Source organism: Saccopteryx bilineata, chromosome 4, assembly GCF_036850765.1.
Source record: "Saccopteryx bilineata isolate mSacBil1 chromosome 4, mSacBil1_pri_phased_curated, whole genome shotgun sequence".
In the NCBI taxonomy this organism is placed as follows: Eukaryota; Metazoa; Chordata; class Mammalia; order Chiroptera; family Emballonuridae; genus Saccopteryx; species Saccopteryx bilineata.
The window spans coordinates 6,325,128-6,351,922 of NC_089493.1; the positions used below are offsets into that span (position 1 = coordinate 6,325,128).

The window sequence follows — 26,795 nt, forward strand, 5'->3', positions numbered from 1 at the left end:
GCACCACCTTCGGAAAGCAGTTTGGCATCGTCCAGTCACCTTGAGGCTGTGTGCACTGCGAGATCCAGACTGTCTGTGTCTCAGCACACACCTGAACCACGTTCATGCTCACGTGCACCAGGACACACGTACAAGAATGTCCCTGGCAGCATCACAGGTTATAGTGAAAAAAGAAATTAGAAACAAATCTTCACCAGAATAAGAAAAAAGTAAAGGTAATATATTCACACAATGGGTATTAGGAAGCAAGGGTTCTCCACTGGGGCGATTTGACCCCAGGGGCCATTTGGCAAGGTTGGGAGATATTTTTGGCTTTCATGACTGGGAGCGAGGGGGTGCTACCTCTATCCAATAGAGGACAGGGGTGCTGATAAACCTCCCACAGTGCACAGGATAGCCCCCTGCTCCCCCACAACATAGACTTACTCCATCCAAAATGTCAACCGAGCTGAGGTTGAGAAGCCCTGCTACAGACATGCAAACGAATGAGCTACAGCCGCACAGATCAACACGCCAAGCGGAAGGGCATCCTGCAGAACGTTTAGAGCACAGTATACAGAGGCGGATTTAACGGCGGGCACGCCAGGCACGCGCTCTGGGCCTGACTTCTGAAGGGCCCCGCAAAACCCCAACTTCACACTTTTTTCTAATGACACCAAGTTTGGTTTCATGTGCAATTTTAACATTAATAGTACATAATATTTTTTATCGATTAAAAAATATGGCCAACATGTATTTTTATTTCCCGTCTCTCTCTCTCTTTCTCTCTCTCTCTCTTTTTAAGGGGCTTAATACTTTCTTCTGAGCCCAATATTTTCTTCTGCGCCCGGGGCCTCAACCGACCTTAATCTGCCTCTGACAGTATAACAGCATTTAATGATGTTCAAAAGCATGCAAAATTAAGCAGTATATTATAAAGGGCAGACAGAGTATCCCGGAAGCCCAGGAATGATCAACATTCAGACCAGTGGTTACCCTAGGTTCAGGGTGGCCTGGGCCATGTGACCAGCGGTGTGATGCCTTCCGCTGGGCAGTGGGTTCCCAGGCACCAGCTGTATTGCAGTTCATTGCAATAGGAAACGTTCATAGTAAGAATAATACGTCTTTTAAAAAATTTCCATTGATTTGAGAGACAAAGAGAGAGGAAGGGGGAGGGGGAGAGAGAGAGAGAGAGAGAGAGAGAGAGAGAGAGAAAAGCATCATCTTCCACTTGGTGCATTCATTGCCTGCTGCTCATACGAACCCGTGACCTCAGTGCGCTGCGATGATGCTCTGTCCACTGAGCCACTTGGCCAGGGCCTTAAGTGCATTCAGGTGAGAGCTGACCCTGTGAAGAGCTCCCCTGACTCAGTTTCCCCTGTGACTGAGCCTTCCCTCCCAGCCTTGCTGCTAAGGGCAGTGCTGTGATGAGCCATCACTGGCTCCACTGGGCAGAGAAGGACAAAGAGAGGCGCAGATACTGATGCCCCCCAACACTGGTTCCTGCAGGGACAGTTCTCTCTGGACTCTGGTCAGCCATCCTCCCCCCGGACCTCCCACAGCTGCCCTCCAGGGGCCGGCATCCAGGCAAAGTCTCCTGCTGTGGGCCCTGGGTCAGTGGGAGTAGAGACACTTGATCAGTAGGCTATGTTTTTGGGGTTCCCCATGTTCCCTGCTCTTCCACCCCAAAGCAAGTTGGTGGCAGCCCAGGACAATACCTGGCATCTTTTGTAGCTTATTTTTGCCTTGAGCACGGGGTTTCCAGGAGGGCCCCTTGTTTCCTGTACCCTAGGGTTTGCCTCTGGGAAATGGGTACAAATGGCCATAACAGAAGACTGTCCTGGTCCAGAGGAGGGGAGGATGGTTCAGGAGCGGAAATGTGGCTCGGCTCTTCAGAGCTTTGCCAGAGTTCTGCTGGGTGCTTCCGGGAGAAAATCGTGGCTCAGAGAGGGTTAGGCAGTGGCCTGAGTTCACCCAGCACATCAGGGACAAAGGAGCTGTGAGGCCAAGCCAGTAACCCTCAGTGATCTGCCCACAGAAATAGCTGGGGAGCTCTGCCCATCTCTCTCTCTCTCTCTCTCTTACAATGCATGTATGATTGCACATAAACATGCATTTATGGATAAAGACATATGATGCTCTTGTGTTCAGTAAACCAATGCGTGGACAAGTGACCTTTGGATGCTCGCTTCGGCAGCTCATAGACTCAAGTTGGACCCACACAGAGAAAATGAGCATGGCCCCTGCTCAAGGATGACACGCAAATGTGTGAAGCGTTCCATATTTTATTAAAAAGATGGGGGGGTAAGTGACTTTGGGCAATGAAGGTGACCTTCTGGGGCTGTTTTCTCACCCTCAAAATGAGGGGCTCAGACTTAATTGGTCATGCACTGGAGGGACACACATTCACTCAGCAAACCCCAGATGGTGCCTGCACGGGGGTCAGTGCTCAGGGCTCCCCAGCAGGCGAGAGAGGAGAGAGCCCCTCCCCTCCTGGGGCAAGGCGGCCGCTTACCGCCAGTGCACTCTGCTCTTATCACCTCCCTGGCTCTCAGACCCCCGCGGCCTGGAATGTTTCATCTGCTTCGTGCCACCTCTCACTTTAGCTGGCTCTCAGAAATGTGTGTGAGGCTTACAATGGACACACACAGCCTTGGAGAGTCTAGGGGGAAACTGGAGAGTAGTAGTGCACCTTTATTTTTAAACTTATTTATTGGTTTTAGAGAGAGAGAAAGGGAGAGAAGGAGAGAGAGAGACCATCAATTTGTCATTCTACTTATCTATGATTCTTGTATGTGCCCTCATCAAGGATTGAACCCACAGCCTTGAGGAATCAGGATGACACTGTAACTCACTGAGCTACCTGGCCAGGGCTGGACCTTTATGTTTATTGTGTTTCTGTTTGTGCCTATATGTTTAAAAAGACCCACAACTGCTTTTACTAGGCACCTAAGGAATTACTGTGAGACGCCCATGACCTGGTTTTATCGTTTTTATGACAAGGCAGGGCTCCTTACGTCGGAAGAGGAAAACAATACAGACACTTGACACTTCCGAGATCCTGGCTCAGGGTACAGCGTCTGTTGGACTGTGAATATACCAGGGGCTTGGCACCTCCTGCCAGACCCTGGGGGACTTGGGTCCTTTTGGTGGGGGTCGTGGCTCTGGCTTTGCTGTCGGAGCCAGTTCCAGCTCTGGGACCTCTCACCCTCCTGCGGTCCTACCCTGCTCTGCCCAAGCCTGTCCAGCCACGGGCTGGGAGCAGAGACTTTCTCCCACCCCAAGCCACCCAGGAGCCTCACCTCCAGCACTTCGTCTTTGCTGCACCAGGGGGATGTTAGGGACACTCCCATGGGTCCTCACCAAGGGGGCCCTTGGTTCCACGGTCTGCAGATGATGCAGTCAAACCCCTTCTAGACAGAGGCTTCGTTTTTTATTCTCAGAAAGTTCAGCTAAGGCTGCTAGCCAGGGGAGAGAAGGGGGCTGGGATGCAGGACACAGCACACAGACCACCTGGAGATGCACACCACTGCAGAGAAGGTTCCGTAAGTGCAGTGTTAACCCTCTCCGCAACTTCCCTGGTGAGACCTGTATCCTGTGCTCCCCTCTCCCCTCTCCAGGCGCAGCTCTGTGCACAGGCTTCCCTCTGGTACTATGTGTGTGCCCGCGTGTATGCGGGGCTAGAGGGAGCTGTGTGCTCTGGGTCTCTGGGGTGAGAAAGACCCAGGCTCACCGGGTGTGCACTGAAACCCTTTCTCTCTCCAAACCCACACTCAGCCGAGCCTGCAGAGCACAGTGCCCTAGTGGGCAGGACGCTGCTACCTCCCATCCAGGATCCGAGAGTTGGCTCACCTGGGCCCTGTCTGGGAGACCCTCAGCATCTCTGGGACTTAACCCTCAAAGCTCTGCCCCTCAGACTCATCCTTCTTCCCATCCCTGCCTAAATGTCTACTTGCAGAGAGAGGGACTGATGGGTGGGGAGGGAGGTCCTGAATCTGGACCTCTGTGAGAAGCCCCCCCCCCCCCATGCCTTCTCCACATATGGTCTGGAGTGAGCCTCTTAGAAGACAAACTGGGTCATGTTGCTTCCTGCTAACCCCCCACTGCTTTCCCAGCTGCCTTAGAATCACGCATGAGCTAGACCAGGGGTCGGGAACCTTTTTGGCTGAAAAAGCCATGAACACTACACATTTTAAAATGTAATTCCGTAAAGCATCAACCTGGAAATGCTGAGGTCACAGGTTCGAAACCCTGGGCTTGCCTGGTCAAGGCACATATGGGAGTTGATGCTTCCTGCTTCTCCCCCCCACTTCTCTCTCTCTCTCTCTCTCCTTTCTAAAATGAATAAATTAAAAAAAAAAAAATTTTTAAAATGTAATTCCGTGACAGCCATACAACCATCCATGTACATTAGGCATTATCCAATAAAAATTAGGTGTTATCCCGGAGGACAGCTGTGATTGGCTCAGGCACCCGCAACCATGAACATGAGCAGTAGGAAATGAATGGATTGTAATACATGAGAATGTTTTATATTTTTAACGTTATTATTATTATTTTTATTAAAGATTTGTCTGCGAGCCAGATGTAGCCATCAAAAGAGCCCCATCTGGCTCGTGAGCCATAGGTTCCTGACCCCCTGAGCTGGACCCTCTGGCTTCCTCTCTCACCCTTCTTCCGTGGCCCACTCCAAGCCCCACTGGCCTTCCTTGAATAGGCCACTAACAAGCTGCCTCTAGGGCCTCTGCAATAGTTTTTCCTTCCACCTAGAGTGACTTTCCCCATTATCTTTGTCTTTTTCCACTCAGGTCTTAGATTAGATGCACCTCCTCAGAGGTCCTCCCTGACCACAGGATCTAAGGTAACTGATTATCACTTTCTGCGACAGCAGCTTGCTTTAATCCCCTGCACAACACTTATTACAGCCTCGTAGTCTATCTAATTTATCTTCTCTCCTTCCCTCCCCACAGAGAGCTGTGCATGACTCCCCGAGGGTCTGGGACAGGCCAGCCTCGAGTAGGTGCTGGGTGCATGGTTGTCGGATAAATGGTGGAGCGACTGTAAATGGGGGCATCAGCTGCTGCGCGGGCGCGCGCTCCCGGCTGCCGCCGCTCACGGTCGAGTGCGCGGGTTTTATTTATCTCGTTGCGGGTCCCGGGCGGCCCACGCCCCCCTCCGCTCTGCTCCCAGCAGACGCGCTGTCAATGCGCTTCACCGAAGATAACCAGACAGACTCAAAGGCTAAGTGAAGGGACAAGGCTGCCGGTGGGGAGGAGGATCTGCGACCCCAGCGTTAGGGCCGCAGTAGTCTCCACCTCGTAAATCTTAGATTTTCCCCGGAGTCCCTGCGACGCGCGGCCGGGTGGGCGGGGAGCGGTGCTCTGAGCGGCGCTTGGGGCAGGGGACACATTCCCGGCGCCCTCGCCCCCTCGGGGCAAGAAAGAGGGTATGGACGTTGCCGCGGCTGATGAGGCCGTGGCCCTCCGGGTGCGCCGATGCCGGAGCCACAATCCCCGGGCGGAGTGGAGACGCAGCCCCTTTGAGCGCTCCCGCAGGGGACTGGTGTGGAGATGGGGGCGGCGGAGCCGGGGGTAGGGTAAGGGGACAAAGAGCTGCCCTGCCGCCGGGAGAGCGACCCTCTGTCCTATTGTTCGTCGCAGCTCAGACTACGCTGGACTCTGGTGCCCAGGGAGGGAGAAGGGGACTTGTCCACTGGGTCAAGGATTTTTATTTTGGGCGGGGAGATGGGGTGGGGTACGCAGGCCCGAGAGGGGGCTCCGCGCGCATTTCCGTGCTTCTCCTTTAAGGGAAACCCGGCCCTACCTTTCCCACCGTCGCCCTCCCCGCACAGTACCTGCATTTTAAAAGCGCCCTGTAGCCCTGGGATTGGCCCAGGCCGCGTCCTCCGGGCGCAGAAACTTGAACCGCCAAGGGGAGGACGGAATGTTGGAAGCTCAGTAGGTGGACTGTACCATCTCCGCGGCGTCCCCCGCCTGCGCCCCGCCCCTCCCACACACCTCCGGAGAGGCCCAATCGGACCGGCGGCAGGAAGAAACCGCGGCTTGAACGCGCCTCTGGCAGGGCGCCGGGTGGGCGAGCGCACAGCTGTGGGGGACGTCTGGGCTCTCCGCCCTCCCCGCACTCCCCCGGAGGCGGGTCCGTATCGCGGTGCCCCGCCTCCTCCCCGCCCGGAGTGGGCGGGGCGGCCGGGGCTCCCGGAGCTGGGCCGGGGGCGGGCCTCCGCCTGCTTCGCTTGAGCCCGAAGAGCACCCGGCGCGGCGGCCGCCAACACAGCGGCGATCCTCCCTCAACGAGCCCCGAGACGCACGGTTCCCGGCGGCCCAGGCGGGAGCTGCGTGAGGACACGCGAGGCGGCGCGGGGCCGGCCGCATTAGCCTCCGCCTGCCCCCCGCCCGCGCACGGACCGGCCCAGCGCAGCCCCGGCGCGGGGAGCGCCGGCCGGGCAAGGGCGCGGGCGATGCCGCGGTGACGGCCCCGCCATGGCTAAGCCCCCAGCGGCGGCGGCGGCGGCGGCGTCGGAGGAGCTGAGCCAGGTGCCGGACGAGGAGCTGCTGCGCTGGAGCAAGGAGGAGCTGGCGCGGCGGCTGCGGCGCGCGGAGGGTGAGAAGGTGGGCCTCATGCTGGAGCACGGTGGCCTGATGCGCGACGTGAACCGGCGGCTGCAGCAGCACCTGCTGGAGATCCGCGGCCTCAAGGACGTGAACCAGCGGCTGCAGGACGACAACCAGGAGCTGCGCGAGCTCTGCTGCTTCCTCGACGACGACCGGCAGAAGGGGCGCAAGCTGGCGCGCGAGTGGCAGCGCTTCGGGCGCCACGCGGCCGGCGCCGTGTGGCACGAGGTGGCCCGCTCGCAGCAGAAACTGCGCGAGCTCGAGGCGCGCCAGGAGGCCCTGCTGCGTGAGAACCTGGAGCTCAAGGAGCTGGTGCTGCTGCTGGACGAGGAGCGCGCGGCGCTGGCGGGGGGCGCGGGCGGCGCTGGCGGCGGAGGCGGCGCGGGCTCCCGCAGCTCCATCGACAGCCAGGCCAGCCTGAGCGGGCCGCTGGCGGGCGGCGCGGCGGGCACGGGGGCCCGCGACGTGGGCGACGGCAGCAGCACTTCGAGCGCGGGCAGCGGCGGCAGCCCCGACCACCACCACCACGTTCCGCCCCCGCTACTGCCCCCAGGGCCACACAAGGTCCCCGACGGCAAAGCCGTTACGACGCACAGGTCCCTGGACGACCTGTCGGCGCCACCGCACCACCGAAGCATCCCCAATGGCCTGCATGGTAAGTGCTGCACCGGCGGGGCAGCGAGGGTCACAGCCCCTTTCCCCGCGGGCGGCGGACACTCGAGACCTCTCCTCCCGCTGCCATCCAGACTGTGGGCTGAGACATCCCGCGCCCACCCGCAGTAGGGCTTTGGGTGGTGGAGACGTGTCCCTGGCCGGCTTCTCATCCGCAGCGGAGCGGGACTGCCAGACCCCAGAAGTGTTTCTCTCCTGTGGTGTTACCGGTGTTAGTGTCCGGCACTGCACCGCTGGCTTGGGGACGCTTCCTCTCCGCCTGGAAATCCTGGTCCGCGAGCGGGAAGCTCATGGAGGGGGTGGGTGGTGGGTGGAGAAAGGCCCTTTTAAGCGCAAGTGAAATTTCCCCTTTATTGGGGAGCAACGGGCTGCCCCAAACCGGAGCTGCACCCACGTGTATGCAGGGGCTGGAATTATGCCTGGGCCTCCTGGTGCCCTTGTGGGCTGGGAAGGAGCGTGGGGGACCAGGGTGAGACTTGGAGCAGCAGGACCAGGAAGAGCCTTGTTTGTTATTAGTTCTGCACTTTCAGGGTGGGGAGACCTTTCTCAAGGGAAGTTTTAAGACCTTCCAGAGAGGGATATATACGTTGGGCTTTGTTCCTTTTTTTGTGCCTCAGTTTCCTCATCTGTAGAATGGAGAGGCTGATATCCTGCTCGGGCATTTGTGGTGGAGAGCAAGTCTCTGAAGGGGACTAGTAAACTGCTGGTCGCCAGACAGGAAGTATCACAGCGGTGGTGGCCAAGGTGTGGGTGGGAGGACCTTTGGCCTCAGGAAGGCTCAGCTACAGTCTTCCACACCATGTGACTGCTGGGCCCAGTGCCCGGAGCCCCCAGCTGGGTCTGTGGTGCGGGTCAGCAGCGCCCATTCCCAGCCCTCTAATGAGCCGTTCTCTTCCCTGCTGTCTCCTCTCCTGCTTCCCTGTTTTTCCACATTATTGGTGGCATCGCTCCCAATTCTGGTGGCAATTGCTACTACCTGAACTATTTGCCTGAAGGTGGAGATTAAACAGCCCTTTCTGGTTCTTTTAAAGGCTTTACTAGTTCAGAGAAAATGTATTAGGCCTTACATGACTATTCTTCCCCAGAGTGACAGCTTGAGCAGGGGAGGGACACTCTGTCTTTGGTTTGGTGGCCAAGCGGCCTCTGCAGGCACCTTGGGGTGGGGCCTGGGGTGGGAACTGGACCCAGGAGGTGGGGTGCAAGTTAGTGGAGCACAGTTTTTCCTTTATTTACCTTCCCAGTCTGTGAGTTCAGGGCAGGACTGGGTTGAGAGGGATATTTTGTTACTGATTAGCAATCTACGACTGCAACTCCGGTTACTTTTGGTAACTCTGTATCCACCCCCACCTCTCACCACAGGTTCCTGAGGCCAGTGGCTGTTGCTCAGTGTTGGGTGGTTTAATTCTTTGGGGTTTCAGGGTTTGGGGAGTGAGGAACCCCATTCTTAGCTTTTCTGGCCTAGCCTTCTGGGAGGACCTTGGGAGGGTCAGATTTTTTTTTTTTGCCTCAGTTTCCCCAAGTGCAGTACGAAGGACGGGACTGCTGCAGTCCTGTGGCTAGGAAATGAAACCTGGCTGGTTTTCAGCTGCATCGTTGATGATACTTGGCGAGAGCAGTCCTCTGCAGGGCACCAAGTGCTTGAGTATGGCGGCATGTATGGCGGCATGTATGGTGGCATGTATGGTGGCATGTATGGCGGCATGTATGGTGGCATGTATGGTGGCATGTTCGCAGGGAAGCTCCATGGCGTTCGGTGTGGACCCTGTCTGGCTCAGTGTGTCGGCTGGAGTTGCCATGGATGCAGGAGTGGAGAACTAGGCTAGACCTGAGGATCTCCACCTCGCTGAGGGTGTGTGTGTGTGTGTGTATGTGAGGATGGAGCGTCTCCTACAGAGCCCATGCCCTCCCCCCAAGTGCTCCGCACACTTGGGACAGGACTTGGCCCCAGACTTTGTGCTGGCAGAGCTGTGACAGTCCTGTTCAACAGCATTATTGCAGATTTCAGTTGCAGGCAGGAGTACTCTTATTTAGTTTTATCTCTTTGAGTCGTGCCTGGCCTTGAGATGTTTTCCCAACATGAATAGGATTCCTGGAAACAAGGAAAGGCCCTTCTCTTAGCAATGCCTTGTCTGTCCTCAGACCTGTAGCTTTAAGCGGAGGCTAGAGCAGGCTGGAGATGAGAGAGATGAGCCACAGCTGGGCTCGTGGGGAAAGTGGAGTCAGACAGGGCTTGTGCCTTGCAGACCGGACAGGGATCCTGGGAGATGGGTAGTATTATCCCCGTTTTACAGAGAAGCACTTGGAGGGACAGAGGTCTGAGCCGTTGCCTGGGAGGCTGCTGAGATCGGAAGGTCTCAGTTCCAGTTGCCGAGTGGGGCCACCTGGGTCCTCTCCGGCTCCGGTGGGGGGCTGGCTTGCATCTCTGGTCTGTTGTTCTGTTGGCTGATACTACTCAGTCTGCACACAATGGTGATTCCCTATTCTTGGTTCCTGACCCAGGTTTGGCCCCCTTTCCCCATCCTGGGAAGTGTCACTTCCTTATCGGTGACCACTGAGTGGATGGTTGATAACCTTGTCACCCAGAGGGGTCGGACCATTTGGGGTTTGAATCCAATCCCTGCTCCTCCTTTTCTCTCTGCAAGTTTCTTGAGTTGACCGAGCCTCTCTGCTCTTCTGTGCAGTGAAAGTCCAGAGTGCCGCCTTGATCCCCAGGAGGTTGAGGGAGGGAGGGTCTGCTCACGGTAGGTCTCAGCGGTCTTCAGAGTCCTTTTCACAAGTGTCTCTTCCGAGACTCCTCGTGAGAAACCTATAGGGACCCTTTTGGGGGCTTGCCAAACCGACTTCAGTGTTCTTTACAACTGTTTGCTGTTTAGACACCTCATAGGAATGTTTGTGTCTGAGCCCGTGTCTGGCTGCACCTGCCAGTGAGTCCGGGGGACCGGAACCCAGTGGTCCTCTCTTGGGAGCAGTGGGGTACCTTGGAAGGCCCAGGGTGGCTGGGAGGTGGCCCGTCTGTATTCTAGGCTGTCCTTCGTCGGGGCCGTGGCAGGACTCTGAGTGTGCGTGCGGATAGCCCCCTCCGTCCCCTCCCCATAGATTTTGACTGAGGGCCAATTAAAGTCTGGACTGCGGCACTCACTCCGGTCCAGTGGGCCAGTTTGAGGCAGGTGAATCCCAAACACCGGAAAGTCAGGTTTGTCTCCCTGGAATTGATGCGGTTTTCAAACAAAAGCACGTCTAGCAGTTCCCCTTGGCTCCCTCCCACCACACCGTTCTTCATGCCACCCCCCACCCCCAAGCTGGTCCCTGTGCCAGTCAGTCCCCATTCCCTCCCCCCACCCCTGGGGCCACTCCCCTTTAGCTAACGTTGGGAAACCAGGACCTCCAGCAAGCCTTTGTATGGCCCTGTTTACTTTTAAAAGGTTGGATTAAAAACTTGAGCTTCTCAAAATAAGATGGGTTTGTTCTCCAGTGTGTGTTTTCTGTTGGTTTAAAGGGGGGGGGGCGGGGGGCGGGGCTGGGCTTTCAAAATAAAGATGGATCATGTGGCTCTTTCACAAGGGGCCACCCAGCTCCGGCCTCCTGGGCAGGATCAGCTAGTAAGGAGGCTTTTCTTTAACCCAGCCAAGCCTGGGAGCAAAGGTCAGCGAAGACAATGGGTGGGTCAGATAAGCCTTTCCACTCCCTCCCCAACCTGATCCTGACCACCCATCAACAGCTGTGGGGTGCCGGCCTTGCATAAAAGGAGCTGGTAGGGAGGTGACCCTGGGAAGGGCCAGCATGTGTCCAACACTTCACAGTTTATTTACCACGGAGGGCTTCCCAGCCCCAACTCCGCTCTGTTTAAAGTGCCCAGGTGGTCCCATATCATAGATGGGCAAACTGAGGCTTGGAGAAGGATAGTGACTTGCTCTGGGTCCTGCTGGGCTGCTGGTGGTGGGATCTGGGGTCAGTCTGGGGTCTCCTGTGTCAAAGAGTTAGCCACCTGCCCAGCGCCTGCCACTCCTCTGCCCTGGATGAGTCTGGCTGGGTGAAACGGGAGGGGACCCCCCATCCCCATGTGAGGCCCATCAGCAATGGAAGGCCTCCCTGGAGCTTGGTCCTTGGCAGGGCCCTGGGATCTGTGGGTGGACACCGGGCTGGTGGGGAGGGAGCTCCAGGGTTGGGCCACGTGTGGCGACTCTGCTCTAGAAGTGGGACCCAGAGCCTCACCCTGGTCTCCTGGTTCTGCACCTGAGTCTGCAAGGGTGAGACAGAGAAGGCCGGCGGGCACAGGCATCCGGCGTGAGGAGCGCTCTCCGCCGGGGTGCCTTCCCTCTGCTGGGGCCCCACCGGACCCTTCACCCGTGGCCTGGCCTCTTAGCTCCTAGGACACAAATGGGGTTTAATATTGTCCCCGGAGCAGCATGATTGTCAAAGAAATTCTCTGTTGCTTACAATCTGTGCCCACCCTCCTCTGGGGACTTTCCACACCATGCTGGTCACGTCATCAGCACAGAGAATTGGAAGCCTGGGACCTTAAGCAAGTTCCCAAACCTCTGTGGGCCTCTGTTTTCTCATCTGCAAAATGGGAAGCTGTTACCAGCCTTAGGGGTGAGGGAAGAGGGAGTGTAGCGATGTGTGTGTGTGTGTGTGTGTGTGTGTGTGTGTGTGTGTGAGAAAGTATACCTGGTCACTGAATAGTCACAGCCCGGGCTAGTTTGCTCACACCTACACCCTGGGTTCCCAGGGTCAGTGCCCTGGGGCCATGCAGGGACTACTCTGAGACTTCAGAGCTGGGAAGGGGACAGTTCTCATCTCCCTGGAGCATGACGTGGGGACCCTAGTGGCTTGCCCAAAGGCTTGGCGACAGAGCAAACAACAAGCTTTTCTGCTAAGGGAAGGTGACACTCCTCTTGGTCATGAAATGTTGGGAATGGTCCCCCTCCTAGCAAACACCCAGAGCTGGTCACTTCCACACATTGCCACTGTCCACGGCTCTCACAGGCTGGCAGGGGCAGATGGGCAGAGGGTTTGGGGTAGTTCTGGCCCTGGGTTCCCCAGGGATGGCCGCCTGCCTGCTGTTGAACAAGTCTGAGCCAATCGCCCGCTCTCTGGGGGGCAGGGCAGAAAGAGGAGGGTTTTACTGACTTCCCGTAGCTTCCCTGGGCACACCCTGCCGAGGGGTTAGATAGAGGTGGAGGTGTGGAGCACATCCCACAGAAACAGGCCCAGGGAGGGGGCTGTTCCCCTTCTTCTTGCTTCCTGTTGGCCAGAGGCCTTTGCCGTTGGTCGTTTGTTTCTTCCCTAAGTTCAAAGATGGGCTTTTCCTTTCCCTGGTGCAAGATGGTGTGCCTTTCACCCAGTGTGTGTTTACTGAAGGGCCGTTGTCACGTGCATGGGCGTCTGTGACCAGGTGCACCTCGGAGAGGAGGAAGTGCTTGGGACAGGTCGAGGCCCTGAGGGAGAGGAGGAAGTGCTTGGGACAGGTCGAGGCCCTGAGGTGCTGCACGGAGCCCTGCAGGCTCTCCAGGGGGCTTGGGAGGCAGGATGTGCCCAGGGTGGCCACGGGCTGCAGCCTCCCAGGGCCCTCAGTGCGTGGTCTCTGTCTCTGAGCTTGTGCATCTTGTGCCTGGTCCTCGTGACTCCCAGCCGTGGCCAGTTCCATAAATGTCTTTTGTGTTGGACCGCATGTGCCTGGCCTGGTGTTTTATATCACTTGCTTCCAGCACAGCAGGGAAGAGCCCCGCTGGGCCCCACCAATTCCTGCCTGGGGTGAGGCAGGTCTCACCGGGTCAGTGGGGCCGGGACCGAGGCTGGGGTCAGGGGCTCCCCATCCATGTGACCCTGGAGCCTGCTGCCGCCCAGGTGCTCTTTTCCTTCTGGGGTGACAATTGGTCACGGCCCTTTCATTCTCAGAGTGCCCTAGTGTGTCTCTCTGACCTCTTCGGGGTGCTGGGAGACCAGCAGAGAGAGGGGTGGCTGACAGGGGGGCTGACCTGAGCCTCGAAGGCGGAGCGGGGCCGGGCAGGTGGGAGAGGGCAGGGGAGATGCTGGGCGAGGCCCACGGCACAGCTGGCGCTCAGGCACAGTGGGCACTTGACTGGCACAGCTGGCTCAGTAGGGTGACTACTGGTGATTGGGGACCAGGGGTCGGGCCGTGGGCAGGGCCAGCGCAGGTGGGGGTCCATGTAGCTCCTCCCATTGTACCTGGTCTTCCCCCAAAGTCCCTGGGTTGGGCTTTTCCAGTAGCGGGCACATTCAGCTGTGGTTTTGTTTTCCTCTTAGTTTAAAACAAATTTTTAAGCCTGACCTGTGGTGGCGCAGTGGATAAAGCATCTATCTGGAAATGCTGAGGTCGCCAGTTCAAAACCCTGGGCTTGCCTGATCAAGGCACATATGGGAGTTGATGCTTCCAGCTCCTCCCCTACTTCTCTCTCTCTGTCTCTCTTTCCTCTGTCTGTCTCTCTCTCTTTCCTCTCTAAAAATGAATAAATAAAAACAAAAACAAAAAAAAACCAAACAAATTTTTAAGTTATTTAAAAATGTATTTTTCAGTGATGGTTGGTGTAGCACGTTGTCTTGGTTTCCGGTGTACCCCATAGTGATTAGGCAGTTAGATGCATCACAAAGTGATCCCCCAATAAGTCTGGTACCCACCTGACCCTGTACATAGTTATTACAATGTTTCCGGTGTACACCATAGTGATTAGGCAGTTAGATGCATCACAAAGTGACCCCCCAAGAAGTCTGGTACCCGCCTGACCCTGTACATAGTTATTACAATGTTTCTGGTGTACACCATAGTGATTCAGCAGTTAGATGCATCACAAAGTGACCCCCCAAGAAGTCTGGTACCCACCCGACACTGTACACAGTTATTACAATGTTTCCGGTGTACACCATAGTGATTAGGCAGTTAGATGCATCACAAAGTGACCCTCCAAGAAGTCTGGTACCCACCCGACACTGTACACAGTTATTACAATGTTTCCGGTGTACACCATAATGATTAGGCAGTTAGATGCATCACAAAGTGACCCCCCAAGAAGTCTGGTACCCACCCGACACTGTACACAGTTATTACAATGTTTCCGGTGTACACCATAGTGATTAGGCAGTTAGATGCATCACAAAGTGACCCTCCAATAAGTCTGGTACCCACCCGACACTGTACACAGTTATTACAATGTTTCCGGTGTACACCATAATGATTAGGCAGTTAGATGCATCACAAAGTGATCCTCCAAGAAGTCTGGTACCCACCCGACACTGTACGTAGTTACTACAGTGTTACTGACTGTATTTCTTGTGCTGTACTTTATATCCTTGTGACTATTTTTATAACTGGCAAGTTATACTTAACATTTTCTTCTCCCTTGAATTTTGAGAGAGAGAGAGAGAAAGAGAGAAGCATCAACCCATTCCACTCGGTGGTTCTGTTTAGTTGTGCGCTCATTGGTTGCTCCTCATATGTGCTTTGACCGGGGATCAAACCCACGACCTCAGTGCACAGGGACGGCACTCTATCCACGGAGCCACTCGGCCAGGGCTGGCAGTTTGTACTTCTTAATCCCTTCACCTTTTTGCTCATCTACTCTTCCCTTCTCTGATGTGCTTCTCCAGGGGACCCAGAGTTATCTGTCAGGGCCCCTCAGAAATTGGATCCTTGACATAGCCCATCCCGGCCCTTTCTCCTGCTCCCCTCTTAATAAAGATGGGTTGCCTGCTGGGCCTGGGAGTGGCCCCATCGGCGGACATGTTTCCCATGTCTGGGGTATGGTGGGCACAGCTGGGTCACCCAGTCCTGCTCTGTGGATTGGTCAACACAGATAGAACCAGCGGCTTCTGCCCACTCATGACCTGACCTTGTGCAAGGTCCCTGGCTCTCTCTGTGCCCTCATTTTCCCATCTGTGAGATGGCAGGCTTCCGCGGGCTGTGCCAGGGGTCCCAGAGAACCTAGCATTCTCTGGCCTCTTGCTCACAACCACAACGAAAGGGACCTCCTGCTCTGCCCACCCTGCCTCTTGTGGGTCACATTTGTGGCTAGATCTCTTTCCTGGCGTTGGTCCTTAGCGTGGGGCAGGTGTCCGGATCGAGCACCTGGGGTGGTGGAAGTAGTGTGCATAGGCTCTGCTCTGCCCCGCCCCGGAGGACGCCTGGACCCCTGCCTGGCCAGCCTGCCCTTGCGCAGGGCCGCCCTGAGCACCCTGATGGAATTACCTGGCTCTGCCATGTGATCGCCTTGTCCTGGACTAGGTGACGGGTTTGGCACGAGAGGGGAGCTCTGGTTCCCTGGTGTGGAGTTTGCTCTGAGTTTTCTCTATGTGTTGTCCAGGGCAGGGCCTGTCTTCCGGCACGAAGCAGGTGCTTAGTAAATGCTGCAGGGAGGAAGGCTGGCCAGGAGGCCCGGGGCCCGGGGTGGGCTCCTCCCGCTGTTGGTCAGACCAGGCCGCTCACTTGCCTTTCTTTTTTCTCCTGTGTTCCATTTACCGCCAGATGGCCTTTGGCTACTAACAAAAATGCAGACCTACCCCCTGAGTGGTGAGTCTCACATTCCCCCTTCCCTGTTTCCCCCCTAAAGTACCGAAAAATACACACTTGGCTTTAATCAGTGGTTCCTAACCTTGGCTGCATGTTAGATCTCATTCGGGAACTCGAAGAGGCCAGTGCTTGGTTGGTCCCAGAGGCGTCAGCGGTGGTAAGAGCTCACTAGGGGTTCCCTGGGGGGCCAGAGTGGCCATGGGAATGGACGCTTTGGGGGAAAAGCCTAGGGATCAACCGGGGGCAAAGACTCTGCTCCCCGCTGGGCGTGACGGAGCCGCTGGCCCCCACCCCACGGGGAGCCTGGTGTCAGTAGACATTAGCTGTGAGGGAGAAGCGCGCCATTCATGTTGTCCCCTTGCTGACCTCTGCGAGTGGACGCCCAGGGAGAGGGCCTCGGGGTGCCCGGGGGGGCTGCCTGGTAGCCGTGGGAGGTTGGTTTGAACCTGGCCTGGCATTTCCTTGAGCACCTTACCCCAGCCCTGAGCACAGCCAGCTGGCACCCCGTTTCCCGCCATGGGGGGCTGCCACAAAGACCCAGACATCGACATCCTGACGCCTTTGCCAGCTCCGTTGTGGGGTTTGCGGGGCTGCCCAGATGAGTGGGGGCCTTCTTAGGCTGTAGTCAAGGGGACAGATGCAGGCGGGGCCAGGGCCACTGAGCCGGCAGACCGCGATGGAGGAGAGGCGACCCATTTCCAAAAATAGCCCATCCCCTGTCAGGGGAAGCATCTCTTTGTCTCCCCCAATCTGTCTCCGGGCTGTAAGGCAAGGAGGCTTGTCTCAGAATCACAGGCTCTGGAGCGCCCGCCCCCGCCCCCCACAAGGGCCCGATTGTGTGCCGGCCCTGAATGAGCCCCGTGTCACTCAGCCCGCTACACGGCTCCTGTCCCTAATGAGCCCGCTCTGGGAGTGGCCCTTTGTCGCGGGTTCCGGCCACACCGCCCGCGCGGCTCTCAGCGGGCTCGGTTTCCCACTGGCTTCCCGTCGCCGTCGCCGGCAGGACAATGGGAGGCTCTCACCCTGCCCTTTCTCCGTTTCTCTGTGTTTTCCGTATTTTCTGGAATGCGCACACACCACTGTCATACGGGACGGAGAATGAACACGGCGAGTCTCTCCCGGTCTCAGCGCCTTCTGTCCTGGCCGGCGAGGGCCCTGTCCTCCCCTCCCCTTTCCTGGCCCCTTCTGTGGGACCTCCCCCCGCCATTGTCTCCTGACTGCTCCTTCTTCCCCTGCAAACGGGCTCACGTTTCCTGGTCCAGGGTAACAAACAAAACCCCCTCTTGTCCTGTCCTCAGGTTCCTTCCCTTCACCACCCAGTTCTCCAGGGAGCAGCGGAGGGCTGGCCCCCTGCTCCCACCCACGCCTCCTTCCCACCCGCTGCTTGGCCGCGCGGAGCCCTGGACCCTTGGAAGGGCTTGGTCCGGTGGCCTCCTCTTGTCCTGACCACTGAGGGCTTGTCTGCTCAAACAGGATGTCCCGGATAGCAGCTTCCAGCTGCCCCTCCGTCCGTCTCCTGCCTGTGGCGGGCACGTCACCCCGTGCTCAGCGCCCAGTCTGTCTCACTCCTCACCTTTGAGGCCTAGGCTTCCTGTGTCCTGCTGGGAGCCATCCCGCCGGCTCCGTGCCGTCTGGGTTTGGGCCCCTTCCTCTCGCCGACCTGCCTCCACCCTCCGCCTCACAGGAGACCACCCTCTTCCAGGTTTCCTGCCTCTGGCCCCGACCTGCCCGCAACCTGCCCACCGGCTGCCACCGGCTGCTTCAGTTCAGTTTGACTGCAGAGCAAGTAACATGTGAAGTTTCAGTTTCTGAGTTGCGAAGCGCTTTCTATCTTGTTGAGAATGAAGAAAAGGGACATTTTTATCATTCCAGAGAGATCTGTTGGGCAGCACTGAGCTAGACAACTCCTCACTGGGCTGTGGGCGGCCGGGCGGGGCCGGGCGAGGCCCTGCGGCTCCCACTTTCCACAGGAGGGGGAAGCTGTGCTGCCCCAGCATGGGCTCAGGGACTCCTCCCCACCCCCCAGGACTTCAGCGGGACCTGCTCACCCTGGCCCTCCAGGTTTCTGCGGTCAGGATGACCCTTCCCTCCTCCACCTCCCCACTGGCTGCAGCCCCACCCTTCCTGTGAGGCTCAAGTCAGCCCGTGGTGAGGGGCAGGCACAGGACGTGTGACCAGTCACCCCTGTCTCCTCAGCATCTCCTCAGCTTGGAGCCAAGGTCCTGGTGGCTGCCTGCAGCCATGGGTGTTGCAGATGCCACTTCTGCGGGTGGCCTTGTGTGGGGTCACAGGAATGTTCTGGAACCTAACCTGCAGAGCCCACATGGCCCAGGGGGGTCCTGAGGTCTCCTTCCCACGCATGGAGCCCGGGCTCCCTGCTCCCAGCCACTATCTCCTTATCCTCCAAGTGAGGTCAAGAGGCCTGCAGGACCAGAAAACAAAGAAAATAGGTTTTAAAACAATGGGGGAAGCAGTGGGGAATGGATGCAGGCCAGACGGCAGTCCCTCCCTGCCCCTCTTGTGGGGAGCATCCTGGAGAGGCCGCGATCCTGCCCTCTGAGCTCCCAGCCCCCCGAGACTCTCCAAGGCCCCCCGAGGCGGAGGCTGCGGCGGGGAGCTGGCGGCCCTGCCATCTCTCATCTGAGGGTTAAACGAGCTGCCTGGGCCCAGCTGCAGGCCATTACGCCAGCCTGTCCCTGGTGGATGAGGCCATTACGCGCCACACCTGGGCCTCTGGCCCTGGGCCTGGCCCTGCTGCCGTTCTGCCTGCCATGTCTGTGGCGCTGAGGGGGGTCAGGGTGACTTTGGTGAGATCCTGGCAGAATGGCAGCCTGTCCATGGAGGAGGCGCCTGCTGGGGGTGGGGGGGTCAGAGGAAAGGCCCCCCCCCCAACCCTCCAGTTCTGGAACAGGCAAGGACAGCGCTGACAACGGTGAGAGCCACGTGGGTGGGCGGGGTCCCCAATGTGAGTGTCCTGAGTCCCAGCACCCCTGCAGCCCTAGGGCCCTGCGCTCCGCCTGCTGCCCTGGGAGCCGTGCCCCGGGCCCGTGCTGTGAGCTGTTTTCTGTTAGCCTGCCTCCCGCCCCTGCAGCCTGCCTTGTCCATCCGAGTTCTCCCTGCTGAGGGACAGGCAGACGGCAGCTCCCGGCATGTTGGGAGGTCCTGGGGTGCTCCCTGCCCTCCCGGCAAGGGCCTCGCCCCACCTTGCTCTCCTGCACCCTTCCTCTCCTCCAGCTGAGACCTACCCGGTCCCTGTGAGCACGGCCCGGCTGTGGGCAACGGGAGCTGCTCCCCCCTGTGTGGGGCTCAAGTGCTGTGTGATGAAAGGACCCCTTGTCTTTGGTGCAACCCAAACCTACTGGGTAGGGGGGTGGGACAGGGGGCAGGGGAGCGGTGGCACCCGCAGGCAGGCAGGACGCTGGGACCTCTGGCCTGGGGCTTGAGGATCGGGGTGGTGACGGGAGGGAGAGCTGTGCCCTCTTCTCTGCGCTGACCCATGCCCTCCTTAGCCCGCACTCGTGATGGGCTCCCGGGAACCCCTGGTCCCCGACATGACTTACACTCAGGCGTTTTTCCTGGGCCACGACCCATCGCTTTCACCAGAGGCTGAGAGTAGCCTGGGGCCAGGACAGACCAAAAACTACAGGAGGAGGGTTAGCGAGGCCCTTCCCTGAAGCCTTTGGAAAATAAAAGTTGCCTGACCTGTGGTGGCGCAGTGGATAGAGCATCCACCTGGAACGCTGAGGTCACCGGTTCGAAACCCTGGGCTTGCCTGGTCAAGGCGCATACAAGAAGCAACTACGAGTTAATGCTTCCTGCTCCTCTTCCCCCTTCTCTCTCCTCTCTCTAAATTCAGTAAATAAAATCTAAACGATAAATAAGTAAAAGTATATGAACTTACTGCCCACTCACAGTAAAAACCCCACACAGGGCCCTGGCTGGTTGGCTTAGTGGTAGAGCGTCGGCCTGGCGTGCAGAAGTCCCGGGTTCGATTCCTGGCCAGGGCACACAGGAGAAGCGCCCATCTGCTTCTCCACCCCTCCCCTTCTCCTTCCTCTCTGTCTCTCTCTTCCCCTCCCACAGCGAGGCTCCATTGGAGCAAAGATGGCCCGGGCGCTGGGGATGGCTCCTTGGCCTCTGCCCCAGGCGCTAGAGTGGCTCTGGTCGCGGCAGAGAGACGCCCGGAGGGGCAGAGCATCGCCCCCTGGTGGGCGTGCCGGGTGGATCCCGGTCGGGTGCATGCGGGAGTCTGTCTGACTGTCTCTCCCCGTTTCCAGCTTCAGAAAAAAACAAAACAAAACAAAAAACCCCCCACACAGGATGCTATGGTGCGGGGTAAACGGAAGGGCTTCTTCTGCCCACGGCTGGACGTCCCAGCTGCCTGACAACCCCGGTTGGTGCCTGTCCCCGGGCAGGTGGGGACAGCAGGCTCTGGCTCAGCCGCACCTGCCCTCCGCCCTCCGTCGGCCCACCCCTGGGCCTCTTTCCTGAAGTCTTATTTATGCGAGGGTCTGGGTTGGGTCAGTGTTTTCACGCAGGCCTTTGCTTCCTGGACGTCTTCTCTCTGCCTCCTTCCCCCCCGGTCCCTGTTTACTGATGTGTGAGTGGAGGCACTTGGCCCAGGCCCACGGCTGCTCCTGTCCCCGCTCCTCCCCGCCAGCTGGACCGGGGTCTTTGGGGCCTTGGGGCATTCCCGCTGCTTCTGTGGCTGTCAGGGCTCTCGCAGTGGCCCAGTTTCGGACTTCGGGTCCTCACCTTCCAGGTGCTTGCCCAGGTGCTTGCCCAGGTGGGGAGTGATCTGACCCAGAATCAGGAGGCAGCAGCCAGGAGGGATCGTTTGCCACCCCGCCCCACCCCACCCCATCCCACCCACCCCTGCGGCTTGGCTTTCCCAGCTGGCCCCACCGCAGGCTCCCACGCAGGCCGGCTCCCCGAGGCTGCCACCGCTGCCGCCGGAGCAGAATAAAAACTGGAAGTTCTCCCAGTTTTCTTCTTTTGAGTTGTACCCTGGGTCCCTCCTCTCTTCTCCCACAGACCCGGCTTCTGCTGACGTTCGAGCCGGTCTGTGGCACCTCTGTCTCTGGCTACGTGAGCATGCCTTGGTGCCCTGACGGAGCTGGCAGGCGGTCTGGACACTGGGCTCATGGGCAGTGCCCAGCCAACGACATTTGACTCTGAAAGGTGCTAGTTTACTGGCTTGCTGGCTGGTGTTTTTGGCATCCTGGATGCCAGTGGGGGTGGGGGGAGTCCTGTACCAGCTGAAAAGCCCCGTCATCCCCACTCATCCCCCCCCACCGTTGGCGATTTGCTGTTGGGGAGCCTGGAGAAGCGAGAAGGACGTCCCAATGGGGGACTGCGGGCTCAGAGGCTTGGGTGGGCTGGGAGGTTCAGGTAGGGGCTCTGGGTGAGGGGTGGCCAGGGTGAGCCGGAGGCCGAGGGCGGACGGAAGGGACTCGGGGCTGGGCTCCCTTGTTCTTCACATGGGCGGGGGGCGTAACCACTGGTGGAGTGGGAGTCCAGGCTCCAGTGACCTCCTGCTGCCTGTCCTGTGTCTGCAGCTGGAAGGCAGTGGGGGTGCAGGGGGGTGTGAGGGACGAGGGAGCCTGCTCTGCACCCCTGGGCATCGGCGATGCCAGTCTCTCCCGAGGCAGGTGGCTGCATTGGGTACACTCCTTGGCACTCTTTCCCTGTCCTTAGATTCTATTTTACTTACTTACTTACTTATTTATTTATTTTTACAGAGACAGAGAGAGTCAGAGAGAGGGATAGACAGGGACAGACAGACAGGAACGGAGAGATGAGAAGCATCAATCATTAGTTTTTCATTGCGCATTGCGACACCTTAGTTGTTCATTGATTGCCTTCTTATACGTGCCTTGACCGGGGGCCTTCAGCGGATTGAGTAACCCCTTGCTTGAGCCAGCGACCTTGGGTCCAAGCTGGTGAATTTTTGCTCAAACCAGATGAGCCCACGCTCAAGCTGGCGACCTTGGGGTCTCGAACCTGGGTCTTCCGCATCCCAGTCTGACGCTCTACCCACTGCGCCACCGCCTGGTCAGGCTATTTATTCATTTATTTATTGAGAGAGATGGGGGGAGGGAGGGAAAGAGTTGAGAAGCTCAACTCATAGTTGCGGCAGTTTTAGTTCAGCGATTGCTTCTCATACGTGCCTTGACCAGGGGGCTCAAGCTGAACCAGTGACTCCTTGCTCACGCCAGCGACCTTGGGCTCATGTCAGTGACCTTGGGGTCATTTCAGTGATCCCACGCTCAAGCCAGATAAATCCTTGCTCAAGGTGGTGACCTCAGGGCTTTGAACTTGTGACCTCAGTGTCCCAGGTTGATGCTCTATCCACCATGCAACCACCGCTCAGGGAGGTTTTTCTTTTTATGTTTTTTTTTTTTTAAATTTTTTATTTATTCATTTTAGAGAGGAGAGTGAGCGAGAGAGAGAGAGAGAGAGAGAGAGAGAGAGAGAGAGAGAGAGAAAGGGGGGAGGAGCAGGAAGCATCAACTCCCATATGTGCCTTGACCAGACAAGTGCAGGGGTTTGAACCGGCGACCTCAGAGTTCCAGGCCGACGCTTTATCCACTGTGCCACCATAGGTCAGGAATGGGGAGGTTTTAGTCTTTTAGTTCCTAGGGTGGCTCAGGGCCTCCAGTGGACCCAGGAGCGGGAATTGGTGGGGAAGGGGAAGGTCCCAGTCGAGATGGAGGTTGGTGGGTTGGGCTTCGAGGGATTGGGGGCCCTGGCCAGGATCTTGGCCATGGCTCTGCATATTCCTGTCCTGTTGGGACTGTTTCTCCCAACCCCAACCCGGGTCAGAAAGGCAGGGGACCCTTGTGAGCTCTGGAGGTTTGCCTGTAGCCACAGGGCTTGGCTGTGGTGTGCCAGCCACAAGGCCATCTGCTATCATTTGGGGGACAGCAGTAACAGGGGCAGCTGGTGGGGACTGGGGGGCCAGGCTGGGGGCACCTTGCCAGCATGTCACTGTTCCTCTCCACGTCCTGAGCAGCTCAGACAAGGAAGTGCTTGTGAGCGAGAGTGATGAGCTGGCATCTAAGCACGATGCCTCATTAAGGAGATTGCTTCCTAAAAATGCACGCATTTATCATTAAGGGGCCTCAGAAGGAGTTCTCTGTGCTGCTGGGGCCCGGTGTAAGTGGGTGGGTGGGGTTGGCATCAGCTCCAAGGCACAGACGAGGAAATGAAGCCACGCAAGCCTGTGGGATGTCACAGGTGCCCCTATCCCTGGGCCTCGGTTTCCTGCCTGTGGGTTGGGTAGAGAGTGGAGGTTTGGGTGGCCCAGCACCCCGGGCCTTCTCAGCTCCTTGCTGTCTACATAGAGGGCCACCAGCCGTGAGGGGTGTGAGCGGCAGATGGGACCTGTGACCCGGGTGCCAGCTGACCACCATGTCCCTGCCTCCTCCATCCATGCTGCACCCTGCTTGTCTCTGCTCGGGAGACAGATGGGGTTTACTGTCTCTGAGATGGCTTCTGTGTGCGTGTGCCTGTGTGTGCATGTGCATGCGTGTGTGTGGGGGTGGTCGGCTTCTGTAGGAGATGTGGAGAAGTCCAGGGTCCCGCTTCTGGCTCTGGCCTGGCCTGGAGCCCACTTTGGGCCTCATCTGTAAAGGGCCCCTGTGGTCCTCCAGCCCTGCCTTAGAGTCACGTTGGATGGTCCTTCCTGCTTGGTCTGGACATTACCCGAGGCAGGCAGGGGTGACCTGGAGAGGAAGTCTTGCCCGGAGTGGGGTGGCGGCTCTGTGCAGGGCGGAGGAAGGAGGCCACCAGACGGCAGGCTGGCCCTGTGCCCTGCGAGGGACCATCTCCCAGCCTTGGGTCTGAGGACTGGGGGAGAGGGCTCGGGCTCCGGGTCAGCTCACCTGCCCCCTGCTGTGCTTGGCGCAGGCTCAGTCGCTGGCAGGCCCCAGGTAAGGTGGCGATTCAGTTACCTGCGGCTGGCTACCTGAGAGGGTCTAGGGGGGAGGGTCCCCATACCTGAGCTGTGGACGTGGGTCCTGCTGCACGATCCCAGACAAGTGACCGGTGTGCCTCACCTTTCTGCCCTCCGTCCCACCGTACGGCTGTTGGGGATGGAAGGAGACAGTTGCAGTCACCACGGAGGAGAGGAGGAAACGGGGCGCGGGGAGGCTGAGCAGCCCGCGGCCCACCGTGGAGAGGGGCGGAGCTGGGGCGCACTGCAGTCCGCCCTGCCTCTGTGCACAGACGGCATTTCCCCGTCAACAACTCTTCCTCCCAAAGCTACTGCCTGCTCATTAATACAAATGTGGAAATGTAGTCACCGTGGACCTCAGCACCTAGGTGGCCAGGGGTGACCAGAGTGTCACTGGTGTTTGCTCCCTTCTCCCGGAGGACTGGCTGTTGACAGGTGTACTGTACTTTTTGCTCCACAGACACACCTAGGGTTTTAAGGAGGAAAATAAGAAAAAAAAAATTCTGAACCACATGGGTGTGTTAAAATATTTAATAAAATGTACCACAATAGCCTGACCTGTGGTGGCGCAGTGGATAGAACGTCGACCTGGAAATGCTGAGGTCGCTGGTTCGAAACCCTGGGCTTGCCTGGTCAAGGCACATAAGGGAGTTGATGCTTCCTGCTCCTCCCCACCTTCTCTCTCTGTCCCTCTCTCCTCTCTCCCTCTCTGTCTCTCTCTCTCTCCCTTTCTCTCTCCTCTCTAAAAATGAATAAATAAAATTAAAAAAAAAATGTACCACAATAGTATTTCAACAACGTAAACTCAACAGCAGTATCAACAACCATTAGCACTGTTATGAACAAATGAGAAGAGACTTTAATGTTCAAGTACTCTTTCAGTTGTCCGGGAACCTGTAGCAGCTAAAAAAATAAATAAACATTCGATTCCCGGCCAGGGCACACAGGAGAAGCACCCATTTGCTTCTCCACCCCTCCGCCGCGCTTTCCTCTCTGTCTCTCTCTTCCCCTCCCGCAGCCAAGGCTCCATTGGAGCAAAGATGGCCCGGGCGCTGGGGATGGCTCTGTGGCCTCTGCCTCAGGCGCTGGAGTGGCTCTGGTCGCAACATGGCGACGCCCAGGATGGGCAGAGCATTGCCCCCTGGGGGGCAGAGCACCGCCCCTGGTGGGCAGAGCGTAGCCCCTGGTGGGCGTGCCGGGTGGATCCCGGTCGGGCGCATGCGGGAGTCTGTCTGACTGTCTCTCCCTGTTTCCAGCTTCATAAAAATGAAAAAAAAAAAAAATAAATAAATAAAATAAAATAAACAAACATTCGCTCTGTAAGACGCACGGGCATTTCCCCTCCAGTTTTGGGGGAAAAAAGTGCATCTTATGGAGCAGAAAATACGGTATGACGGGGACAGTGAGGAACGCTCCAGTTTTTTGTTTTTGTTTTTGTTTTTGTATTTTTTTTTTTCTGAAGCTGGAAACGGGGACAGACAGACAGACTCTCGCATGCGCCCGACCAGGATCCACCCGGCATGCCCACCAGGGGGCGATGTTCTGCCCCTCCGGGGCATCGCTCTGCCGCGACCAGAGCCACTCTAGCACCTGGGGCAGAGGCCAAGGAGCCATCCCCAGCGCCCGCTCCATCTTTGCTCCAACCTTGGCTGCGGGAGGGGAAGAGAGAGACAGAGAGGAAGGAGGGGGAGGGGTGGAGAAGCAAATGGGCGCTTCTCCTATGTGCCCTGGCCAGGAATCGAACCCAGGTCCCCCGCACGCCAGGCCGACGCTCTAGCGCTGAGCCAACCGGCCAGGGCCAGGAATGCTCCAGCTTTGAGGTGATTCTCCTCTCCGTGGGCAGTGGGGCAGGCACGGACAGGAGAGCTGGGCACCAGCAGAACATTCGTTCAGGAGTGTTTGGCTCCAGGTCCCACTGGGTTGACTTTTCACAGCGTCCCCACGGTACAGGTTTGTCCTGGTAAGTCACCCGCCCACACGTCGTCTCTGCCTTTTGTTTCATCTGAGATGCATAGACCCCCCCACCCCACCCCTTCCCCTTGGAGTTCAGTCTTCCTCATTTATCCTGAGAGCCTCTGCCTGGCAGGGGCTGGGGAGGCGGGACTGTCTGCTGATGGGTGAGCCCCACTGGGGGTGGGGAGCACTGGGCCCCTCTTTGGGCTCTTGGGAGGGGTGCATGGCCGAGGCCCAGTATGCTCACGTGCTCCAGGCATCATTCCCGACAAACAAACATCCTACCCGCCTTGGGGTGGGGGACCCCCTTCCAGCTGCCGTCTGACGTGGGGCTCTCAGGCTGCAGACTCCAAGCCCTGTCCCCCCCCCCAAATGTCTTCGGTGGAGACACAGAGTATCGCTCGCCCCTAGTAATCCATTGCTTGTTGCAGAAGGGTTGGCAGACCCTGGGGAGGTTCAGACTCGAACTTTGAAGTCCTCTCTAAGCTGACCCTCTGCAGAGAACGCACACTCACGTTTCGGTCTGTTCCTCGAAGAGGACTCAGCAGGGAGGTCCCTGTGCCTCTTCTGTTTAGTTTTTTATTTGGAAGTAATTAGAGCCTCACAAGAAATTGTAGGAGTGATACAAAGGGCTCCCGGGTACTCCCCCACCCTCCCCCACGGTAACATTTTACAGAAGGAGAGTATGTTCTTGTAATCAAAGCCAGGACCATGGCACCAGCACAGCACAATGGCCGGACGGCCAACCCTAACTCGGAAGGCCTGGGTCCTTCCCTGCGTTCATTTCTGTGTGTGTGAAGATGGATGAGATCTTAGGACGTAAATAGATCTAACTTTTTATTTATTTATTTATTTATTTATTTATTTATTCATTTATTCATTTATTCATTTATTCATTTTAGAGAAGAGAGGGAGAGACAGAAAGAGAGAGGAAAACCAGAGAGAGAGAATGGGGGGGGGGGAGCTGGAATCATCAACTCCCATATGTGCCTTGACCAGGCAAGCCTAGGGTTTCGAACCGGCGACCTCAGCATTTCCAGGTCGACGCTTTATCCACTGCGCCACCACAGGTCAGGCC

The 26,795-nt window shown here is 57.6% G+C and overlaps 1 protein-coding gene and 1 non-coding gene across 3 annotated transcripts in view; both read left to right on the plus strand.

Moving 5' to 3' along the window:
- The first annotated feature begins 2,160 nt into the window (after positions 1-2,160).
- On the plus strand, positions 2,161-2,267 carry LOC136336987 (U6 spliceosomal RNA). Its single transcript, XR_010731716.1, has one exon. It is a non-coding gene; the product is annotated as a U6 spliceosomal RNA (small nuclear RNA).
- A 3,924-nt stretch (positions 2,268-6,191) lies between these two features.
- CCDC85C (coiled-coil domain containing 85C) overlaps positions 6,192-26,795 on the plus strand; it is an 80,787-nt gene continuing 60,183 nt past the window's right edge. For both annotated transcript variants that reach the window (XM_066277977.1, XM_066277978.1), the window contains exon 1: positions 6,192-7,266. In XM_066277977.1, the coding sequence (XP_066134074.1) occupies positions 6,480-7,266 (787 nt within the window). In that variant the 5' untranslated portion in view covers positions 6,192-6,479. The remainder of the gene's footprint in view (positions 7,267-26,795) is intronic.